Source organism: Kryptolebias marmoratus, linkage group LG17 (genome assembly GCF_001649575.2).
Source record: "Kryptolebias marmoratus isolate JLee-2015 linkage group LG17, ASM164957v2, whole genome shotgun sequence".
In the NCBI taxonomy this organism is placed as follows: domain Eukaryota; kingdom Metazoa; phylum Chordata; class Actinopteri; order Cyprinodontiformes; family Rivulidae; genus Kryptolebias; species Kryptolebias marmoratus.
Window position 1 is genome coordinate 23,754,492 of NC_051446.1, and position 22,829 is coordinate 23,777,320.

At 40.6% G+C, this 22,829-nt stretch overlaps 1 protein-coding gene across 20 annotated transcripts in view; it reads left to right on the plus strand.

Moving 5' to 3' along the window:
• The window catches only part of LOC108247393 (ankyrin-3), a 94,767-nt gene that overhangs the window by 56,604 nt on the left and 15,334 nt on the right, over positions 1 to 22,829 (plus strand). For 10 of the 20 annotated variants that reach the window (XM_037980730.1, XM_037980733.1, XM_037980736.1 and 7 more), the window contains exons 27-39: positions 1,695 to 1,801; positions 2,272 to 2,304; positions 3,769 to 3,993; positions 7,945 to 8,099; positions 8,241 to 8,452; positions 8,546 to 8,753; positions 9,807 to 9,903; positions 10,004 to 10,232; positions 10,616 to 10,741; positions 11,675 to 11,797; positions 12,294 to 12,320; positions 12,872 to 12,953; positions 14,158 to 21,915. In XM_037980730.1, coding sequence (XP_037836658.1) covers positions 1,695 to 1,801; positions 2,272 to 2,304; positions 3,769 to 3,993; positions 7,945 to 8,099; positions 8,241 to 8,452; positions 8,546 to 8,753; positions 9,807 to 9,903; positions 10,004 to 10,232; positions 10,616 to 10,741; positions 11,675 to 11,797; positions 12,294 to 12,320; positions 12,872 to 12,953; positions 14,158 to 21,915 — 9,382 coding nt within the window. The remainder of the gene's footprint in view (positions 1 to 1,694; positions 1,802 to 2,271; positions 2,305 to 3,768; positions 3,994 to 7,944; positions 8,100 to 8,240; positions 8,453 to 8,545; positions 8,754 to 9,806; positions 9,904 to 10,003; positions 10,233 to 10,615; positions 10,742 to 11,674; positions 11,798 to 12,293; positions 12,321 to 12,871; positions 12,954 to 14,157; positions 21,916 to 22,829) is intronic. The other 10 variants (XM_037980743.1, XM_037980742.1, XM_037980741.1 and 7 more) reach the window with 6 other exon arrangements.

A 22,829-nucleotide genomic window follows, 5' to 3' on the forward strand; every position in this document is an offset into this window, starting at 1 on the left:
TATATTACATAGTTTTTCAAGCAGGAATGTTGTGATATTCTTGCAGGAAGTGCTCCAGGCTACAACACAAGTGCTACTGCTGGCTGCTGCTGCTATTTGCACTTGCAGACCACCAAAAGATTACACGTAAAATAAAACAATGGTGTAATTCCAAGGTTTATAAATTAACTTTCACACAGGAAACTTTTTAGATTGGATTTATTTTAAGACAGCAGTAATCTTTTTTTGGTTTTAGCCCTTCTTGGACTAGCCATTAGCTCATCAGTTCAGTCAGAATAAACTCTGTTTCTCTACAGCAGGTAAGATATTAACTGTTCATGGCTTTTCCACAAAACTCCACTTAAAAAAATCTGAATTATTCCTTTAATGTCAAAAAAACAGACGCATATTTTACATCAGGTGATCACAGCCTCTGGTTCGAGTCTGTATTTGCATGTTTTTTAAGAGGAACGTTGTGATTTGGGTTCGAATGAATAAAAACGGCTGCAGCGATGTGGCTGTCGGAGTAACGGCGTGTCGTTTCCCTTCACGCTGCTCCAGATGCTCCGTAAGGAAAGGTCTTTCATTGTAGAGAAACACAACAAGGTAGATGTTCACTGTGCATGTCCCAGGATTTTCATGCAAGTTTTCTTTTTTTTATAACGGCATCAAACACCTTGTTGTAAGTTAAAAATAATAAAGGGTAAATCTGAGAGAGAGGTAATACTCTGAGGAAGAAATGATCATTGGACAGTAAAACTGAAAGGGAAAATCTCAATTTCTGGATTTTAAACATAAATATATAACAGAACACTAAAACACATAAACCCTGAGATTATAAAGTCATATATCTGAGAAATACTTTGAAGGAAACATCACTTTGAAAGGTTTGGTTCAACCATCCAAACCAGTGTTTTCTTCTAAAATACACCTGTTTGCTCTTAATATGAATACTTTTTGTGATTCTGGACCAAAATCCCAATACGTCATTACTAAATTTTATACAGTTGATGAGTAAATGGTATCAAATGAAGCAAATCATAAATTAATTATACCATGTTAGACTTATTGTGTTGGGTCTTTTAAACGTTGAGAATTTGAAGTTTTTTCCTCAGATGATTTCACTCCTCTTTCAGCTTTTACTTCTGCTGCTTTTTGCTTCTTACATAAAGGAATAATATTCATTTTAAACCTATCAGTTGTTTTGTTGTTACCTCACGCAGCTTGGCATGATGGTTTTAGTATTTATGCAGCCACCGTTGTTAGTTACGCCACCAGTGAATGATTTCATGTCTTGTCCTAAAATCTACAAATATCTGCTCTGATTTTGTTCTAATTTCAAGATTAAGTTGGTCTTTTAAGATTAAAACTTCTGTTAGTTTTAAATTCTGCATCATAAGTTTTGCACTGCTCCATTTTTCTTCTATAATGTTGCATTTGAACCATATTTTTTGTTTTGCTTCTTGAATGTTGACGGGTTGTTTTAAATGTCAGCGTCTTAATGAAGTTTTATTTATTTTTTTACTCCCTTTTGTAAAACTCCCCATATGACTCAGCCAATATTCCTCCTCTCCACAGAGAAGGGGAAGCTTCACACAGAAACTAACAGATTGGAAGTTTTATTGTTGACATTTAGCCTTTCGTGATGAGGAATAATTTTAATCGTCGAGTTATGACGTGCGTCGCAGTGACCGTGTCGCCTCCTCTCCTCGCAGCATTTGTTGACGGCGAAGGACGCCGACAACGACTCTCTGAGGAGGTACAGCTGGACAGCAGATGCACTGGATAACGTCAACCTCGTCTCCTCGCCGATCCACTCTGGGTGAGTCTGTTTTGAAAGGAGGAGTGGATAAAAACAAGAAGAGTGATGGGACCGTTTCTATTGTCTGTCTTTCTGATTTACTTTCTCGTCTTTTTCCTTTAACCACTCTGATTGTCTGTAATTTTCAAATTTTACAGCTAATCTGCTGGTAAACACGGCGTTTCTCTCATTTCTGTAGACACGTTGGTAAAACCAGAAACAAACCAAAGCTGTTAAAAGCTTGCCTCTAGTTTCTTTCCTCTGATGGAAACCTCTGCAGCTGCAGGCATGAAGGAGCTTTAGCTGAAAATTAAAAGTTAAAGGCTCACTCTTTGTTGTGCTGCAAGTTTAACTCCAGTCCTTTGCGTCTTCAGCCTCTGAAGAAGATGAAGAAAGTTCTCTAATTTAAACAAATAAGAGTATTTCCCAAAGTTTCAGATGCTCTCCCTGGTAGTTCGTTCTGCTTTTGACCTGTTCCTCCTGCGTTGCAGTTTTTCCTCTCCGCTCCCGCAGTACGACAGCAGGTGATTTGACTGTGATTGGTTGCCCTCTTTTTCTCACACCTTCCCCTCACTGTTCACCCATAACATCTGTGTTTGCTCCTCTCACTCACAGACTTCACACAAAACGTCTGCTTCTCTTTGTTTTAAGTCTCTAACTGGTCTGAAGAAGTTATTTGGCTGAATATGACAATAAATGTAATTATTTCAGATGTTTTGAATGGTCAGTATCTCAACCTAATAGAATTATAAAAAGCAAGATAAGTCTCCTTTAAGTTCTATAAATGTAAACATATTAAAACCTCATTTGGTCCTCAGCGGATCTCAGTTTTGTAAATAGATGAGCAGGAACATGTTACATCAGGAAGTCCGACCAACGGGCCTAACTCAAACCCAAATATAAATTTTATAATGATCTCAATTTTATTAACTACTAAGTAACTTAGTAGAAGCTGCACATTCAGTCTGCTGATGTAAACACTCCAGTACTTGCCTTCAAAATAAAAGCAGCATTTCTGTGCAGAATGATTTATTTCTGATTTTCAGATGGGGATGGCTAACAGGCTGGCGGGTCGTAAAACATCCATATGTGGTCTAGACTTTAAGTTGGCTTTGGCACCTTGATTATTTACCTTTTCGGCCATCTTTTTGTGGATTTTTTGTCTCATTTCATGACCTAATGGCTGCAGAACAAGCTCAAACCATCAGCTTGTTTGGGTTTTATTTGACGGCTGCAACTTAACCTCGAGGCTCCTAAAGAAACATTAATTAGTTGTTTACATGCAGTTTTTGTATTTTGGCCATTTTCTTAAAACAAAGAAGCCCACAAATCAATATGTTATGTATTTTTGTTCATCTCAAGTTGTATTGATCAAATTTTGAGACCTGGAGAGGACCAGATGATTTAATTTTACTTGTATCCAAAGGGTCTTAATATTTTCTTATAATGAGTTTCTGGCAGTCAAATGTCGAAATGTTCCTCTTATTGTGTGACTATTTTCTTTCTATTGTTCCAATGCCAACATACAGTACGAACTAGCATGTCATTTCAGGTGCCATGTTGCATGGTGTGGATCTGTGTGTGTGAATTATAATTTCCTTCTTTAATTTAAGTGAGTTACAGAAAGAATCATTTACACTTGTGTGGGTAAAACACAAAATAACCAAGGCTCCTGTGTTGGCATCTTTAACAGAACAATTGATCAAATTTATTGAATATATTTGTTTGCTTCCTGTAAGAAACTTGATTTAAATCACAGCCAATGCAGAATCCTGGTCACCTTTTTGTTTTCTCTTCTCTTTTGCTCACTTCCTGTTGGTGTTTTCCAAGATCACAGCATGGGAAGCGACGTCACCTTAACTAAATCTCCTCTCTTCATCAGCACTACAGCTAAACCAACATGTTTTACTTCTTATTTAACTCCCTGTCCTCCTGTTTTTACCTCATTTCTCTCTGTTGCTTCCTTCCTTCCGTTTCGCCTCCATCAGGTTCCTGGTCAGCTTCATGGTCGATGCCCGAGGGGGCTCCATGAGAGGAAGTCGTCACAACGGCATGCGCATCATCATCCCGCCCAGAAAGTGCACGGCGCCCACTAGGATCACTTGTCGGCTGGTGAAGAGGCACAAACTGGCGTCCCCTCCTCCGATGGTGGAAGGAGAAGGCCTGGCGAGCAGATTGGTCGAGGTCGGTCCGGCCGGAGCTCAGTTTCTTGGGTAAGACTTCATTCACTTATTTGTAAATTTAGGTGAGACCGTTTGTGCTTTCTGTAAATATCTTCCTTTTGCTTCTTGCCATCAGCATTTCCAACCATCTAAGAATACTTCTGAAAGTGTGAATGTGTTTTATGGGCATGTGGAGGTGGAGTGCGTGGAGTTTCATTTTCTCTGTGCTCACCCTTCAAACACATAATTTCGTTTGGCATACTGTCAGCAGTGACACTAAAACGTGTCAAACTGTGTACGGTTCTCACACTTTAGTTTCAACTCGGTTTTAGAAGAAATTTGACTATTTTTAGTCCTTCCAGGGTGTAAATGATGAATAAAACAGCCACATCTTGAGCAGATTTTTCTCTCTTAAAAGTAGTTTATGAAATCTTTTAAATCTTTCAGATTATTTTGGTGGAAATGCTCAAACGCTGTTTTCTTGCTTTCATTTTTCCAATTTATTTTTTATCGTATTGATTATTTTCAAGGCTTTCTGTGCAATGCTACATCACCTTTTCTCTTGGGTGACTTTCTTCTCCCTCTTATATTGATACTGTAGTAAGTATTTATGGAAGAAGTCACCTATTAGATTTTAAACTCTGATACACGCTGCGCACTTCCTGCAGTGATTCTGTTATATCAATCTGAGCTTGCAGGAAGCAGCAATCACTGCTTTCAGTCCCTTTTCTTGTTGTTGATGATGGTGTTTTGCTCTTTTTTGCATTGATTTCAAATATTTTAGTTCTAGGTAAATGTCTATATCCTTAGAAAACCTCTTAGTCCACATTCATTTCATCTCAGGCAATAAATCTAACAGCATTTTGACCCAAATGGAGGTGAAAGAGGCAGTCGTTTACTAAAACCAGAGTCAGTTAGTCGAGCCGAGAGTAGATAAGTGTGTATAATGAAGAATCTTGGTTTTAAAGTTGTCTTGAGCTGAGTTAAACTTGAGAATCTGTTCAGAGAAAAGTAAAATATTAATCCTGGATTCCTAACAGCATGGGGGTTGTTACTTAACAAACTGCAAAGAACGGGACCATAAAGACCAAAAGAGCTCTGATTTTACATTATTGAGGTTAAGGAGATGCTTTGCCATCCAGATTTTAATGTTAGAAAGAAAAACTGTGAGATTAGCAAGGCTGCGGAGATCTGTGGCTTTTAGTATGTAGAATGGCGTATAAACCATTGTTCTGGAAAAACAAGAAGAAGCATGTAAATAAAGAATAAAAGGGGGCTAAGGGCCGATCCCTGTGGTACACCACATTTAAATGTACCTGATACGACACCAGAAAGCTTCTGTTATTGTGTGTGTTTTGTATAAATGTGTGTTTCATTATCTTGTGGACACAGTAAACTCCATCTTCCCAGAAAGCTGCCAGCCCTTAATGAAGGCGAGAGCCTGGTTAGTCCCGTGCTACAGCTGGGACCCAGAGGAACTAAATTTGTTGGGTAGGAACCAAACATACAGTAGCTCCTCCTCCCCTCAGCCCTCCCTGCTGTACCTCCCACCCTCCCCGGGGAAACGGCATGGCCGAGGCTGATTCATGCTGATGGATTCTTTTGCCCATCTCTGTTGAGTTGAATTTGTGTCAGGTTCCAGCTTCGATCTGGTCGCTTAGTAGTTTTGGGAAGAAATCGAGCTACAAAAAAATGGTCCACCGCAAAAAAGTCGATTTATTACAGCTTCAGTAACGTTACAGAGAAGGGCTTAATGATGATGTAAAATTCTTCCTAAAACTATGTATTGTAGCTTGAAATCCATTGACTTCATTGTATTTTTGATTTCAGAAGCTCAGTTGGCTTCACTGAATGTGAAGGTTTTGATTGGCTGTTTGGACTGGACTGCGCTTGTTGAGCATGAGCAGTTTCCTCCTTTAGTCGAGCATCATCCTGCTTTTTTATGACTGCTGTTACTTCATATTCAAGATCAGTTTTGTGTCATCTCACAGTATTTATTTTATTACTTTCCAGACAATAAAGTGCCCATGAATCATGTTGAGGTTTACAGAAAGGACTACACGGGTAGTTTTTCCAAAAGAATCTTAATCATCTCAAAAGCTCAAATGAACAATATAACCTAATATCCAAAATTCAATCTAATTCTGTGTTTTAGAATTTCTGTATCATAATACTTAATCTATATACCTGTCTGCTGGTATCTGACCAAATACAGTAATGACTAAAATAATGTTTCACTTTCAGCTCCGTTAGACTGATTGGTTTGTTAATGGTCCCATATGGACCTTTTTAAGTGTCTTCATTTCAATGAAAACATAACAGAATGGAGAATTAAAGTAAAATTGATGAGATAAAGCAGATCCATTTAGATGTTTTTTATGCTCCAGACATAGTTCAAATAAACATACGTACTTTTAACTTATGGTCATTTTTATTGGTTCTTTATTTGAAAAAACAATCTTCAAGTTATTGAATGAGATGCTATTTAAATGTTATCTTCTACTATAAGCTTATAATTTAATCCTGTGCAAATCTCTCACTCATACAGAAACTAATGAAGAAAATAGTATTTTTAGTAGTTTTTTTTTCCCCCAAAAAGAATAAATATAGATTGTCTGGGACCACCAAAAATCTGATTTAACTTCTTTTTTTATTATTATTATTATTGTTCATCCTTTTGTTCAGATGGTCTCTGCAGAACATGAGTGGGCATGCCTCAAAGCAGTAAATCTGATCGGGTTAGAGTCAGGGGCACGCAACAGGAAAACTTTATTTAAAAACTGTTTGGCAGTGGCCAGGCTCTTTAAATACCAAAAGAACAATTTGCCCACCGGTGTCCTTCACTTACTAGTTTCAGTCGATCAGGTTACAGAGACACCAGCAGGAGATCGATAAGAGAAGAAGAAACCAGTTACGGATGTGGAAACCCCCCAAGTGTCAGTGATGACATACACTCCAGTTTAGATAAATAACACTGATGCTATAAAACTGGATTTATACTCCATGAAAAGTGAAGAAAGCTCCACTAGCTCCTCTCTGTTGTGAGACGGTCTTTTATGGACATTTTCTCCTCAAAGAGAAGCTGCAGAACAGAAGTCCTCCCACTGCTGTGCCGCTCAGAGGCTGTTCAGCATTAAATAAAAAAGAAAAATAACCAGAAGTTCTGACCAATCTGCCTGGACCTTGAGCACACAGCGGACTCGCTCGATTTCCGTCATGCATCTCCTTAAATGAGAGCCAATTTCTTCACTTTTCACGGCGTATAAATCCGACTTTAGAGCTCCTGTTCTAATATCTAACAGCTTACAAGCTCAGTTTATTTGGTCCAAACCAACATGAGCGGCTCAAACATAACTCAAAGCCCAGTAAGATGGATTCCCAGTCGTGTTTGAAACAAGCCGTTTTTATTTTTTTTCTAAGCGTTGAGGAATGCCCATTTTGTTGAGGAACATCCTCATTATGTTCTTCAGAGACTCTTCCCTTCTTGTGTTGCTATCACCTCTTGTTTAAGGGCTGTGCAGCTTTTTCTCGCCACCTTTCACTTCCACTGCATTTCATTCACTCTGAATGTCATATCAGCTCCTCAGGTTCACAGTTGCAGCTGTTATCATCATCAGCAGAATCATGTCTTCACATTAATATTCACATCAACGTTATTCTCCTTTTGCATCAGTTTATAGCAGCTCAGTTAAATTTATTAAAGTATTATTGTAGCAGAAAAAATGAACTGATGTGCCTAAAGAGCTGCTACCTCAATATGTCATTGTTTGTTGTTAAAATTTAAATTTCGATTTTGGTTTCTTAACATTTCACACATCGCTTTGAAGGAGATAAATGTGATCTCCTCCATCCACTCCAAGCAGATCTGAAGACAAATAGTGAAGTCACATTTTAATTTGTTATTTTTTGGGTTGACTTGTTACTATTCATTTCAATCAAATGTAAAATTGTGTTTAAAACCTTATTAATTCGACCATATGTCCCTGACATGTACCCTACCAGGCCCGTGATAGTGGAGATCCCACATTTTGGCTCGATGCGAGGCCAGGAGAGAGAGCTGATCCTGCTGCGCAGCGAGAACGGAGAATCCTGGAAGGAACACGTCTACGACTGCAAGACCGAAGACCTCAATCAGCTCCTCAACGGGATGGATGAAGGTGAAGCACATGTGATCCGTTCAGTCATATTAAGAGGCAGTTAACTCCCAAACTGCCTTATGGATGCATGAACTGAAGTGAGCGAACCCTGAAGTGTCTGATGTTTACCCGATTATTAATATGCGATCTACTTCACTTCAGAACTGGAAAGCCCCGAGGAGCTGGAGAGGAAGAGGATCTGCCGCATCATCACCAAAGACTTCCCGCAGTACTTTGCTGTGGTGTCTCGGATCAGACAGGAGACCCATCAGATGGGACCAGAGGGCGGGACTCTGTGCAGCCGGAGTGTGCCATTGGTTCAGGCTTCCTTCCCTGAGGGGGCGCTAACGAAGAAAATCAAGGTTGGATTGCAGGTGAGTTTGAAAGCTATAAATCTCTGTGCTGCATGTGTCCAGTCGGTGCACCGATGAAGAACCTGTCATTAAAAGCTGCCTCTTGTTTTCCAGGCCCAGCCGATTCCCGAGGACGCCGTAAAGAAACTCATCGGTAACCGAGCAACCTTCAGCCCCATTGTTACTGTGGAGCCTCGAAGAAGGAAGTTTCACAAGCCCATCACCATGACAATCCCCGTCCCGCCCCTTTCAGGGGAGGGGCTAACAAATGGTTACAAAGGCGACAGTACTCCCTGCCTGCGCCTCCTCTGCAGCATCACAGGTGGGTGCTGGGATTTTCTACCAGTTTTACAGCTTTCAAATGTCTATTTGTAAACTAAAAGAAAGAAAACACTAATTTCATTTTAAACAAGAGATACACAGACATAAAAATCTGGTTTGAAATTAGGTTTCAAAGTTTTGTGACCCCAACTATTGCTTGAAGTACAAAAATATGACTGGTATGTTAAATAAACAAGGTTGTATCATTACAAACAGCCTTACCAACCTTTTTGATATAAATTTACGACTGCTGTTTATATCTCTTATAGGAATAGTCACACAAATATCTGATCTGCAATCATTTTTACATTTAAAATTATCTTAGGACCCTTAAGTTGTTGTGCTCCTGATCCCAACCACCGCTCTAAGGTTTTGTCCCATCGGACAGGCTGTTATTTCCAAAACAATCTTTTTATTTGTTGTTCCTAACATAAACAAAAAAATCTTTGTAAATGTGGCATCGTTCCTAGAAATGTGTTTCTCAGAATGGAAACACCCAAAATGACCCAAAGCACTGTAGTACCTATGCCAGGCCTGTGTGTGGCACTGTAACGGAGCCACAAACGTGCACCAAAAGGAAGAAAGGTGTAAAATGTAAACACAACTTAAAAAAAAGATGATGCCCCTGGGTTGTAGGTTAGATCAGAGGTGGGGTGACGGTGTGTTTTCAAAAGTTGGGTTTTGTCTGTTTTCAAGATTTTGATTTCACTCTGGAATTTGTTCACAAAAAATACAGTTTTGCAGCTTCTAAACACCATTTTGATGTGTTTACACAAGACTGAATGTATAAAAAACTTCACCAAACATAGTTTCTGTGTGGACAGCATGGTTATGTTGATGTTGAAGGTGATTCTGGACCTGAAAGAAGTTTGAATATTACCTGTCTTCAAAATAAGTCAAGTTAATTTATTTTGTGTACCAGATAAAAACAAGTCTTAAGCATTTTATTGACTTCAACGTAACTTGGAGTAGATTCTAAGCCATCCAGGTCCATTGTGTCTTTTGGAAGTTGTTAGATTATGACAAGAAATAAGACATTTTATCTGCCTGTTAGGTGGTACGTCCCCTGCACAGTGGGAGGACATCACCGGCACAACTCCACTCACGTTTGTCAACGACTGTGTCTCCTTCACCACCAATGTCTCTGCCAGGTGAGACACGAGTGCCTCTTTGTCTTTATATTTACATTTACTACACTTGTTCCTGTGTCTGGAATAACCTCGTTCGTTTGTTTGTTTGTTTCTGGTGCAGGTTCTGGTTAGCAGACTGTCACCAGATTCCAGAGACGGTGAGCCTGGCAGCGCAGCTCTACAGGGAGCTCATCTGTGTGCCCTACATGGCCAAGTTCGTCGTGTTTGCCAAGATGAACGACCCGGTGGAATCCAGCCTGAGGTGCTTCTGCATGACGGACGACAAGGTGGACAAAACCCTGGAGCAGCAGGAGAACTTTGAGGAGGTGGCAAGGAGCAAAGACATAGAGGTACTCAGTTGTGTTGTTTGGGTTCATTCACATTTATTTGTTCTTTTTTTTTTAGCATAAATGAAAATTCGAATGGATTCTTAAATTAGTCATGTTTCAGTTCATGTATGACTGATTTTAATCATTAAATTCCTTCCTAAGACAGTTTTAAAGCAACTTTCAGGCCAAAAAGGTTTTATCATTCATTAGTTTGAACTTTATGGAGGCTCCTAATAACTTACTGAAAATAATACTTATGTAGAAGCTAATATAATGAACCCAGCATCCACTGTCTTTAACACTGACAATCCTTGACTAGATCTTATTTCTGGACTGTCTAATAAACACCTTTTAAAATGCAGATTTGGTACTTTTTTCCTGAATATTGACGTTGTTTGTTTTAGGTTCTGGAAGGAAGGCCCATCTATGTGGACTGCTACGGAAACTTGGCTCCTTTGACCAAAGCTGGTCAGCAGTTAGTTCTTAACTTCTTCGCCTTCAAGGAAAACCGTTTGCCCTTCTGTGTCAAGGTACTCCAACATTACTCCGCCTCAGGCTGCAGCATGGAGCTGGAAGTACAACAGGGGCATGATTTGAAAAGGAAGACAAAAGCAGCCATGATTGTTTAAGTAGAACCACATCAAATCTATCTGCTTTGGTTTTGCACACATATCTTTTCATATGTTCAAGGATTAGGAAAAAAACATTTATATAAAATAAAACCTACTGGGTGAAGGTCTAGAAAAGCAGAATCTCAATCTCAAACAAAAAAAAAACCCTTTAGCCTAAGCTTCACTTGGAGCTTTTAAAGCAGCTCAAAAACAAGTCTTTTCTGGAGAACAGGAGGAAGTTGGGTTTGGTTTTCTGTTGAACTTAAAGATGAGCTGCTCCACCATGTCTGTGGCTGGATCTGCTGCATCCAGTTTTTATGTTAAACTTCTCAAAACAGAAAAACAAGTTGATGTTGCTGAACAGTTCAGGGCTGATTTTTTTTTTTATGCTACCAGTCGGTATATAAACCTGATCCTTATTGGTTTTTAAGTTTGGTATTTAATTTGTGACTATTTAAACATAATTAATAATTGGCCCACTGTGATTGCAGTGTAGGCTTTTAATAAATTCTCTTCTGGTAAAATCATTTATTATCATGCTTTGAAAAAAATTACAACTCAATTCAAACTTTGTGTTAAATAAGGAACTTTGGCAAATTTTACATCCAGCAGTTTTAAACTTGGAGCCGATTCTGATTCTGATCACAGATTGAACTTAAAAGCACACAAAGAGATTGTTTATATAACACTTATCTATGTTATGCTACCATCTCTTGATGTACCGTTAAAGAAAATAGCCAGTTAATAACACTAATATGGTCACAAAATTACCTGCATATTTATTACATTTAGTAAATCTGGAACCGGACTCTTAATACTGAATAAAGGCCTTAGATATGCATTTGTTTGTAGGTTAGAGATCCCAGTCAGGAGCCCTGCGGCCGCCTCACTTTCCTCAAAGACTGTAAGCCCACCAAAGGCGTCCCACAAACCGCCGTGTGCAACCTGAACATCACGCTTCCTGCGGTGAAAAAGGTAAGTCAGCGTGAACGCACCATTCTGTCTCCACATCCATAACCGTACTCATGGTTAGGGTGTTTTTGGCCCTGATAGATGAAAGACAGAGAAAGACTTTGGCAAAACTGCCGCCCCTGTGTCTTTTATCTGTTTAAAGCTTCTCTCTCTGTTTACACACTGGTTATCTCTGCAGTGGATTTGTGTCATTGGCTGTTTTATTTAATTTGGGCAACTTGCTTTTGGCTGAGGGCTCGTGTGCTTAAGAGTTGTTTTGAATATTGGGCTGGCTTTTTATGGCTTGACCTCATTTGCTGTGTTTTGCTTTTGAATGTGGGTGCTTTTTTATTTTTTGTGTGTTTCATTTGTGTTTTTTGTTTTAATTTGCTTAAGTGGCTTCACTTCTGAGTTGGAGCTTCTGTCAATCACTCCTTTTCACTCCCTGATGTCTCTCCCCTCCCCCTTGCTTTTCATCATGTTACTTCCCCCTGTTTCTGCAATGCATCTTGGGAACCAGGAAATGGAGTCAGATGCCGAGGATGAGGTAAACCACACCCTCCCCACCATGTGCTATCCTCTGCGCCAGATCTATAGCGACCCTGCTCTGCTATTTAAAGCTTTATTTTTTTAACCACTTCTGCAAGGGCAATGTCAGCTTTCCTTGTCTGTAGCCACCTCTAGCTGCTCAGTTTTGCATGATATGTTGTAAAATTGGAAAAAGTTCATGTCTAATGTCCAACCTTTATCCATTGATCACTCTATAGTATAAGAAACAAGAGGCTCTGGAACTAAAACATTTAACAACATCAAAATTTGACTAATCCACCTTCAAGGTTTGGTATTCTTAGAATATTAATCTTCTCGTGACTAACTCAAGCTAAATTAACTAGTTTATTACAGTAACACTTAATCTAAGTAGTGGTATTCTAGACAAACTGTAGAAGCTTTTTCTGACATATTGTTGCAACTGAGTTTATCCATGATTACAAACTAACGCAGACTAAAAGGTTTGCTTTAATTTGACATCCAAATGTGCTCGTTTTGCAGCACTTTGACATAAAACTGAGAGGTTTTTTGTGTTTCGTATTGTTGCAGACTGAAAAGCCAGATCGACGTCATACCTTTGCATCCCTAGCCTTACGTAAGCGCTACAGCTATCTGACCGAGCCTGCACCGAGTGAGTTTGACACCATCAATAACAAAATCTTTGAGTTTAAAATAATGCAACGTTTAGTGGATAAGTTAGTTTGCCAACAGTTTGATCTAACTTGTTAAATACATGATGAGTGTAGATGTCTTTCCTTATGTGACAAATGCCTATTTCTCATCCCACATAACACACAGTCCATGTGCTTGTTTACAACATGGTACATATTTTTTGCATGAGTCAGTGAGTGGTTTTTAAGTTTGTGTGCCTTGCTTGCCCACATTGTGAGATGTACATTTTCAAGTTTGGTTGATTTCACTGTGGTGTTTTACAACTCAGCGTTTGCATAAATTTTACTTTTACTTACAGACATTATAAAAAGGTTTTTAGGGAAGTAAAAGTAAAATTGAATTGCTTTTTCATTTGTTCCCTTTGGTTTTGAAGCTCTTTTTTGGCTTTGTGGCAATGTTGCAGCTTTGTTTGGTACAAAAATGCATGATGGAGGTCTTGAGTTTGGCTTTTATTGAAAAGTTTCTTTTCAGTTTTTCACAGTCTTTGCTGTTTGATGCTGCATGACAAAATGGGCCAAAACTTGAGTCTTAGGCAGCACATTTTGTCATATTTTGTTTGTTTTATTTTAAGAGGAGAACTTTATTTTATCATAGTGTCAAAACTGTATTTGAAAAAGAAAAAAAAAGTCCTTTTTGGGCCAAACAGATAAAAGGCACTATAAAAAGCAGACTGAATTTTGAGCCAGAAACTTGGAAGTATCAGGACATTGGAAGTCCAAAGAGAATTTGTTTTTGTTTTTGTTTTTGTGTTTATTCTGGTGCATTTGTTTTGCCATTTTTTCTGTCTCAGCTGTCAGTCTGCGCCATCGTCTTTGGAATTTACTTTGCTGCTGTATGTGCTTTGTTGAGTTTCTTCCTTCTGTTATTGCTGCTGTTTAGTTCATCTTGACGTTCTTGAACACAGAGGAGCACAAATGTTTCTTTTCATAAATCCATCTTCAGGTGCACTCAAATGTCTTACCCAGCAAATAACACAGCTGTTTTTTCCCTTCCTAATTCTGCATCACTGACCAACTCTTCCTCCTCTGGTCTTCTCTTTTGTCACATTTATTTCCCCCACCCCAACATATTTTTCTATTATCTTTTACTATTCTGCATTCTTTTGATTATTTTTCTGCCATCCATTCGTCATAATTTCTCTCTAAATTCACCTGAAGAAACAGCAGTTGAACGAAGTGCAGCAGCAAGAGCACTGCCTGCTGGTTACCCTCACAAACCTGTCTTTCCAACCAGACCTTACCCACCATGGTCGACTGCTCCTATTACCATCCCTGGCCAAACAAGGCCCGTCGGAGTGGGGGGTTCCTTCACCGCTACCGATTCACCGGCAGGGTCACCAGCTGGTTCTCCATTAAAGTCCGCCTGGCCCCTCTCAGCCCCTTCACCTGCATGTCCCACAACTATAAAAGCCACCCTGGGAACTTCACCCCCAGCACCTGCCTTGTCATCCCCAGTCAAATCTGTCACTGAGCTATCGTCCTCTTCCCCTATCAGGTCTTACAGGACTGTGCCTTCACCCATTAAAACAGTTGTCCAGCAAGGCCAGTACCCCATTCAAGGACCTGCTAGCCTTCTAAGTTCTGGAAGTAAACCTGCCACAGATCCAGCTTCAATCAAAAACCTTGCTTCAGCATACACATCAAGGACCACTCCCATTCATTCAATACCTGACAGATCTTCAGCCTCTATTCCTTCTGCGGCATCGCCAAAAATACTTTCCAGTATATACAGTTCGAATCTGCCTTTCAAAACTGCCCTTGGATCCACAAGTGCGACAGAAGCAGCGGCAGCCACTTTGTCTCCTGTAAAAAGTATCTCTAGTCTGTCATCTTTAAAAACCTCTGTTGATTCAACACTCTCATCCCGAGGAGGGAGGACTTCTGTCTCATCTCTCTCCTCAACTGGTCAGACGACCATTGCCTGCTCAGATTTCTCAATGATGAATGGATCAGCCTCACCTGTTAAATATCCATCCTCCTCCTCAACACCATCCTCCCCTTCTTCACGTCTTCTCTCAGAGAGAAGTAGCAGTCTTCAGGAGAGGATCCAAGCCACCACACAGGCAGTAACTTCTGGTGTCAGTGCAGCCATAAATGAAGCTATAGATTCATACTCTGTCTCAGGATATGGCACGCTTAAATCGCTATCCTCACGTAGATCTGCAACATCGAGTTCTGCCTATGGCTCCCTGAGATCTGTAGTTGCCTCCCCAAGCTCAGCAGTCTCATCTAATACAATGACTGTCCCTGTTTATTCACTGGTCAATGTGATCCCAGGGACCCCTGTCAAACCAGGACCTGGATCTCTCAAAATGGCGCATCCTGATTCTCCTCGTGCCTCGTCCTCATCCTCTTTGTCTTCCTGTGTTACTGGAACAAAAATAAAATCCCAGTTAAAATCCCCTCCGTTTATCACTCCACCTATCATCCACCCAACTGCAGCTTCCAACCAGGAAATATTGAAAGACGTTGCAGACATGAAAGAAGATCTAATCAGAATGACAGCTATCCTGCAGACGGACACGCAGACAGCAGCCAAAACTGTACAAACATCACATACTGGCACTCCTAAAGAATCTAAGTTAGAGGATGAAGAGCCATATAGTTTAGTTGAGAAGGTGAAAGAAGATTTAGTCAAAGTCAGTGAAATATTACAGAAAGATATCGTGACTGAAAGCGAGGCCATTGCTGGTAAGGAGAAAGCCTCAGAGGATGAATGGGAGGAATTTTCCAAAGATGAGATTGAAGAGGCACAAAGAAGTACCCTCCCAGACTACTACCCTGATTTTGATGAAGACACGCTCTTTACCCACCAGGCCTTGTCAAGCAAATTAGAGTTAGCTAAAGTAGTAGACTTCTTAACAAATGACATTGGTGCTAGCTCTCTGTCAAAAATGGCTGAGCTGAAAAGTAGATATGAGGATCAGTTGAAAACTGATGGAGAAGAGAAACAAAAACGAGTCCTCAAACCATCTATGTCCATACAAGAGAACAAACTCAAAATGCCTCCACCGGTCTCAGGCATGCTTAGGTCTCCCTCAGAGAAGGACCTAAGCAAGCTTGCTGAGTCATATCAGGGATCGGACACAATTCTGGAATCTCCTGAGGACCTGTCTCACGAGCAGGATAAAAGTCCCCTTTCAGACAGCGGGTTTGAGACGAGGAGCGAAAAGACACCCTCTGCTCCTCAAAGTGCAGAGAGCACAGGACCCAAACCTTTATTCACAGATTCCCCAATCCCCCCTTGCGTAACTGAGACCAGAACTGAGGTTGTCCACATTAGGAGCTACGAGCAGCCAGACGAACTTTGCGAGCCTGGACTCATGGAGGAGGCAGCTGCATCTGCCCTACCTGCTGTAGAGCCCGAAGCAGCTACAGCGAAAGCCCTACAGATGAAAATGCCAGAAGATGATGCCTTGATGAACAAAAGCATGTGTCTTAAAGAGGAAACTCATATTACTACAACAACTAGAATGGTATATCACAAGCCCCAACTAACTGATGGCACAGAGATGATAGAGGAAGGCATGTCTGTTAGAGATATCATGAAAGCTTTTCAGTCAGGACGGGACCCATCTAAAGACTTGGCAGGCCTTTTTGAACACAAAGCTAGCCAAGATTCAGTGAAAGGTGATGAGCTGACTCCTATGTTTCTTGACAGAGACATTAAGTCCAAACCAAAGGTTGAAAGGATAATAGAAGTTCATATTGAAAAGGGCCATAGCACAGCAGAACCAACAGAAGTTATTATCAGAGAAACAAAGAAACACCCTGAGGTTTACATCTACAAAGGTGACCGTGGAATTAAGGAACTGACTGATTATGATGAAGCTCAACAGGAAGAAGAAGAACTTACTGTTGAAGAATCCCTGCCCTCCTTCCTGGAAACATCTCGTGTTAACACCCCGGTGTCACAGGAAGAGGACAGTCGCCCGAGTTCGGCCCAACTAATAGCAGATGATTCATATAAAGCTCTAAAGCTCCTCAGCCAGCACTCCATAGAATACTGTGATGATGAATTATCAGAAGTTCGAGGAGAGTCGTATAGGTTTGCTGAGAAAATGCTTCTTTCTGAGAAAATTGACCCATCACTTCAGTCCTATTCAGATACAGAAGATTCTGCAGCAGTAGCTGACAAAATGCGCCACCTAGTTTCTGAGGAAACTGGTAGCTCTGAGATCCCAAATCAGCAGCAAGAAAGCCCCAAAAGAGAGTTTGTTTCTAAGTCATCAAAAGATGGGTCTCCTAAATCAGGTAAATTCCTGCACAAAGATGAACCATCTCAGTTTGACAAGGTGACAGTGCTCCATTACTCCACAGAACAGGGCAGTCCTAAACATGCAGTTTGGATGCGATTTACGGAGGACAAACATGATAAGAGCAGGGATAAGCTGCTTTATGAAGATCGGGTAGATCAGACTGTAAAGGAAGCTGAAGAAAAACTAAGTGAGGTGTCACAGTTTTTCCGTGATAAAACAGAGAAGCTTAATGATGAGCTGCAGTCACCTGAGAAAAAGCCTATAAGACGAGAACTGAAGGAGCCTAGATCCTGGCCTAGCTCAGTTTGTAGCAGCCCAGAGAAAACACAACAGAAACCTAAAGCAGGAGATGAGGGGTTCAGTAAAAGCAGACTCAGGGAGCCTTCAGTTGGTAAAATGTTTGGGACCTCCACAATTGCTGAAAAGAAAAGTTATAGCTCACCAAGCAGTCCTCAGAAAACTGTTTTCTCTAATACCAGTGAGGATAAAATAAAACAAGAACCGAAGGTCAGTGCTTCTGAACCCTCTTCTCCTGCTCATGTAAAATCAACATCCAAAGTCAGTGCAGTGAGGATGAAATTTGAATCAGTGGCTCAGAAGAGCAGTCAGAGTCAATCTAGTCCAACCAAAATTCCTCCACCTGTACATCCAAAACCATCAGTAAAGAAATTACAGGAAAGCAAGCTTCCAGTTTATCAGTTCTTTGCTGGAGGAAAAGCATCAAAAGTTTCTGAAATATCAGAAGAAGATGGGCAAAAACAGAACATTGAGAAAGACACAGAAGGTATTAAGCCTGATCAGATACCAACATCTAAAATCCCCAAAGTAGACAAGCTTCCAAACAGAAACCTCATCGAGGTCTCTCAACAAATTGGAGAAACTAAGGTTGATAAACCAACAGCTAAAAGTAAAGATATTTCTTCTTGTGCAACTCAGGAAATTAAAAACAGCAATAAAATCCAGTTTAAGACACCTAATGTTTATGATAATGATGCCAACAAAAACCAACAAACCACAAAAAGTGCCTATTCTCCCAAAGAAATACCAGAAGAACTACCCAAAAAGGATGCAGAGGAATCACTAAACAAAAACCTTAGAAAAAAGACTGAATCTCAAATTCCTGTAAGAACAACTTCCCTCCTTTTAGATAATGACCTCACAAAGAAACAGACACTAACAAAGCCCTCACAGATACCTACACTATCGAAAACCAAAAGCCTTGAGACAAGTCCAGCAAAAACAGATCTAACTTTTGAAATTCTAGACAATGCACCCAAAGATTCCAACTCTAATAACCTTCCTAGCTCCATGGAAATACTGGAAAAAGTTGTAACTCCTTCCTCTACCGTAACAACGAAAGAGAACTTTAAGGGCATCAAAACGTTACCAGTTTATGTTCAGGTCGGCAGGCAGGCAGAGAGGGAAGCTAAGGGAGCACTTTACACTGTCAAACAGAAACCAAACTCCACACTTAGCCCCATAAGCCCTGACGATGACACATTAGAGCAGGTTTCTTTCATAGACAGCTCTGGTAAAAGCCCTCTTACACCAGAAACCCCCAGCTCTGAGGAAGTCAGTTATGACCTCACGTGCAAAACCCCTGATGGCTTTATGGGATTCATGTCTGAGCAACCAAGTCCCATCATGGAGGTATCTGAGGAATCAGAGGAAGACTGTCAAGGGAACACAGTTTTTTCTTTTAAAGAAACCCCTATAAAGAGTAAAGCTAGTGTTCAGGATACCCAAGCATACCTTGTTAATGCTAATGAAAAAGAAATGAAGATGACTGATAATCAGCAGGAATTAACTGATAATTTAAACAAAGAAACGCTCACTCGCATGCATGATGAATTTATAGGGCAGGAGCAACATGAAGTATCAAAAGATAAGGGTATTGCATATATTGAGTTTCCTCCCCCTCCCCCTCTTGACTCAGCTTCAGAAATTTCAGACCCCGAAAGAAAAGGTTCCTGTGGTTCTTCAGAGACTGAGACAGAAATGATGGACGTGAACTTACAGGAAGAACAAGACAAGCGGCTGCGAACTGAGCCAATTATACGCATACAACCTCCTTCCCCAGTCCCCCCTGGGACAGATGACAGTCAGTCAAATGCTGATGATCTAGAGGAGGATGACGAGTCCATTTTTCAACCAATTCCATGTAAAAAACTGACCTCCAAAATTTCTGAGGAGGAGGAAAAGAAGGAGAAAGAAAAACCTCCTAAAGCCAAAAAGCACGACAGAAATGGAAACAAAGAACATGGTGGGACCAATGGCTCCAATGGCTCCAGCAATGGTTCTAAAGGTTCTAATGGCAAAGGAGAGGACAATGAATGTGAACAAAATGGAAATGACCAGTCAATAACGGACTGTTCAATAGCCACTACAGCAGAATTTTCTCATGATACAGATGCAACAGAGATAGACTCTCTAGATGGATATGAACTTCAGGATGAAGATGATGGCCTGTGTGAGCAAGCAGATTCTCTCCGGTTAATTGGTCTTCCAGACAGCCGGAGAGATGTTTGGGCAACAGACTCATTTAGGTCCACTGACCGCTCTTTTCCACAGACTAAACTGGAAGTTATTGAAGAGGAGAAAATCCCAGAGGAATGTCAGAAGGATACTTTGAAAAAAGATGCCCCCTTAAATAATGGCAAGGCTGATTGTATTAGTAAAGATGGAGAAAAAAGCCAGGAGCAAAAACATTTAGATAAAGAAAGATTTTCAGACAGTTACTTTAGTTATAAATTAGAAGAAGAGTTTAATTCTCCTTTTAAGACTGTTGCCACCAAAGGCCTAGACTTTGATCCATGGTCCAGTAAAAGTGGTGAAGGAGAAGTCATTGACATGGGAGGGATGCGGGGAAATAATGGTGAGCCAAAGCCTTATGGACTAGCAGTCGAGGACCAATCTCAGGCCACAACAGCAGAAACTACTCCAGCCCAAACTCCAACCGATGATAGCACGCCAACGAGCGAACCAAACCCATTTCCCTTCCATGAAGGGAAGATGTTTGAGATGACACGCAGTGGTGCGATTGACATGAGCAAGAGGGACATGGTGGAAGAGAGGCTTCAATTTTTTCAGATTGGTGAGCATTACTACTCCGCGGGCAGTTATAGGGTCAGGGACTTTGAGGTAGATGCCTCCCCACAGCAGAGGGATCAGTTTATTGCGCAGTATAATTTATCAGTCCCTCAAGTCACTATTCAGACTACCACTGTAGAAATACCTACTGTGGCTGGTGGTTACAGCACATGCAGAGACTTTGCTTCCAAAACTGAGCCCAAATTCTCCACTTTTAGAACAGGATTCAAGCTGTCATCTGATAAAACAATTGATGCTTCAAATAGCATCTCTAAAAATGGAGCACCCAGCACCTTTCATTGTTGTAATAAAACCTCAGGAACAGCTGTAGAAAAGTTTTACAGTTTAACCTCAGACTATGCAGAATACTGTAATTATAATACATCAAACATGGAAGATAACTCGAGTAAAAGACCATCATTTGTCACAGAATATTGTCCAAATGACAGCATTTGCCCAGACACACCCAAACAGTTCTTGGAAAATCCAAACACTGATTCCCAAAGCACAGATTATCCTTCTGCACCTTCGCAACAGAGTAGCAATTTGCAAACACTGAGCAGCAATACTGGTAGTATTATCCCTGACACCCATTCAGACAGTTCTCAAGCTGGCAGTGTTGTATTCAACTTGTCTTCACAATCCACTCAGCAGGAGGTCAGCAAGCAGGAAGCATCCTTTATCCAGGTAGAAGAAAACCACAGGGAGGACAGTGTCGTTTCTAATGTAGCAATAACAAACACACAAGCCAAAGGAGTCAAAGGCCATATATTCAAGTCAAAGTTACCCTTGAGAGTGCCTTGCTACAATATATGCAGTCCCAGGCAACCAGCAGTGAAAAACACGGCACAAGAAAATGTTGATAAATTCTCTTTCAGGAAATTTAAAGCACAACATAAAGTCAGGAAAAGATTAGACCCTTTTAAAGGTTTATTTCCTAAATCTCAAATTCCTGTAATAAAAGCCATTGTATACCCTTCTTGTCCTCGGGAACAGAAGGTGGTTAGAAACAAATCTGTAGTGACTAACAAAGGAAATAAATCTGCAACAGAGAATACACTTAATACTAAAAGCAAATCCAGTCCTGAACGCAAACACAGTTCGGTAAAAAAGAACAGCAGAAGTGTAGCAAATGAATTGAGGAGAAAAAACAGTGCAGTGGGCTCAAAGAACTTTAAAACAAGGTCCGGGAATAGCCACGTAGGCAACACTTTGGGTAAAACCATTTGCAAGGAGGCTGAAACAAAGTTAACAGGGAAAACTCTGCCCATTGAGGATCAGGAGAACTGCAGCCTCGTCACAACCAGGGCCACTTCCCCATCAGAACCATCTAGAGCTTCTAGGAGTTCCCGTCCTTCCTGCACCTCTACCTCTACCTCCACCTGCACCAGCACCACAACAACACCATCCACTAGAGACGTGAAAGCTGAGGTTGAGCAGGCCAGCAGTGAGAGGATGAGGACGAGCAGGAGGAAGAGTAGGCGAACACTTGGAAGGAAGGAGCGTGAGCAGAAGGATGAAGGGAGTCAGGTTGATCAACCAATCACGACTCCTGTGATGGAGAACAAGACTAGTTTGTAAACTCTTTCTAAACACTTCAAGCACTTTATCTTTTTCCTAAAGATGCATGTAGCTGTTGTGGGTGCTCTGTAATGTGACGTAAGTGTAGCTGTTCTTTCTTCTTCCCGTCATTCTTGTTATCTGTGTCCTGTGCTGTCTGGTGTAGGCCTAAAAGTAAAGGATCCTCCAAGGTTTGAGCAGATTTTGTTTCTAGCTCTGTTAGATCTCAGAAAAAAGCAGGATAGCTTATGACCTCATTAAAATAGTGCAGAAAATAAAAAAGATGTAGAAGACTTTAAGGCAGGAAATACTGTGTTGATATCAACAAATATCTCTTAGTTGTTGGTTCTGGTTTGCACTTAAAAGGCTGAATCAAGAATATGAATTATTTTCTGTTACATTGGGCAACAGCACACTTCTGTTTCATTGCACACCTAGATAAGGTTACTCTTGCATTTCATAAGAAGACACAGCACCCACCTCCACTTCACCTGACCAAGACTTAGGAGAAATTAATTTTGGGGGAGGGAAATGCAACCTTGTTTTCGTATTTGTCTGTCTGCCTGGTGTGTAGACTTCATTTAGTATAATCGCTTTGTGAAACCACTATGAAAACAATACCTTGGCTGAACTTGAAAACAACACAAATGTCATCTGCATATCGTGTGAATGTTGGAACCCGATTGCAGCTGGACAACTTCTGATTTCAAGTTGAAGCCATAAGTTGTTTTTATAAGTGAGGGGGAATGTTGCCTGATGGTAGTCTGTCTGTGATTAGTGATGTGATACAAAACTCTTCTGTTCTAAAACTTTTCTTACTAAAACGACTGAACAGCAAACATTGCAGTGTTCATGTGTGACTTCTGTTGGCTTCTCTGGCCATACAAATCCTCAAACTTTTCATCTAGACAACCACTGACTCAGTTG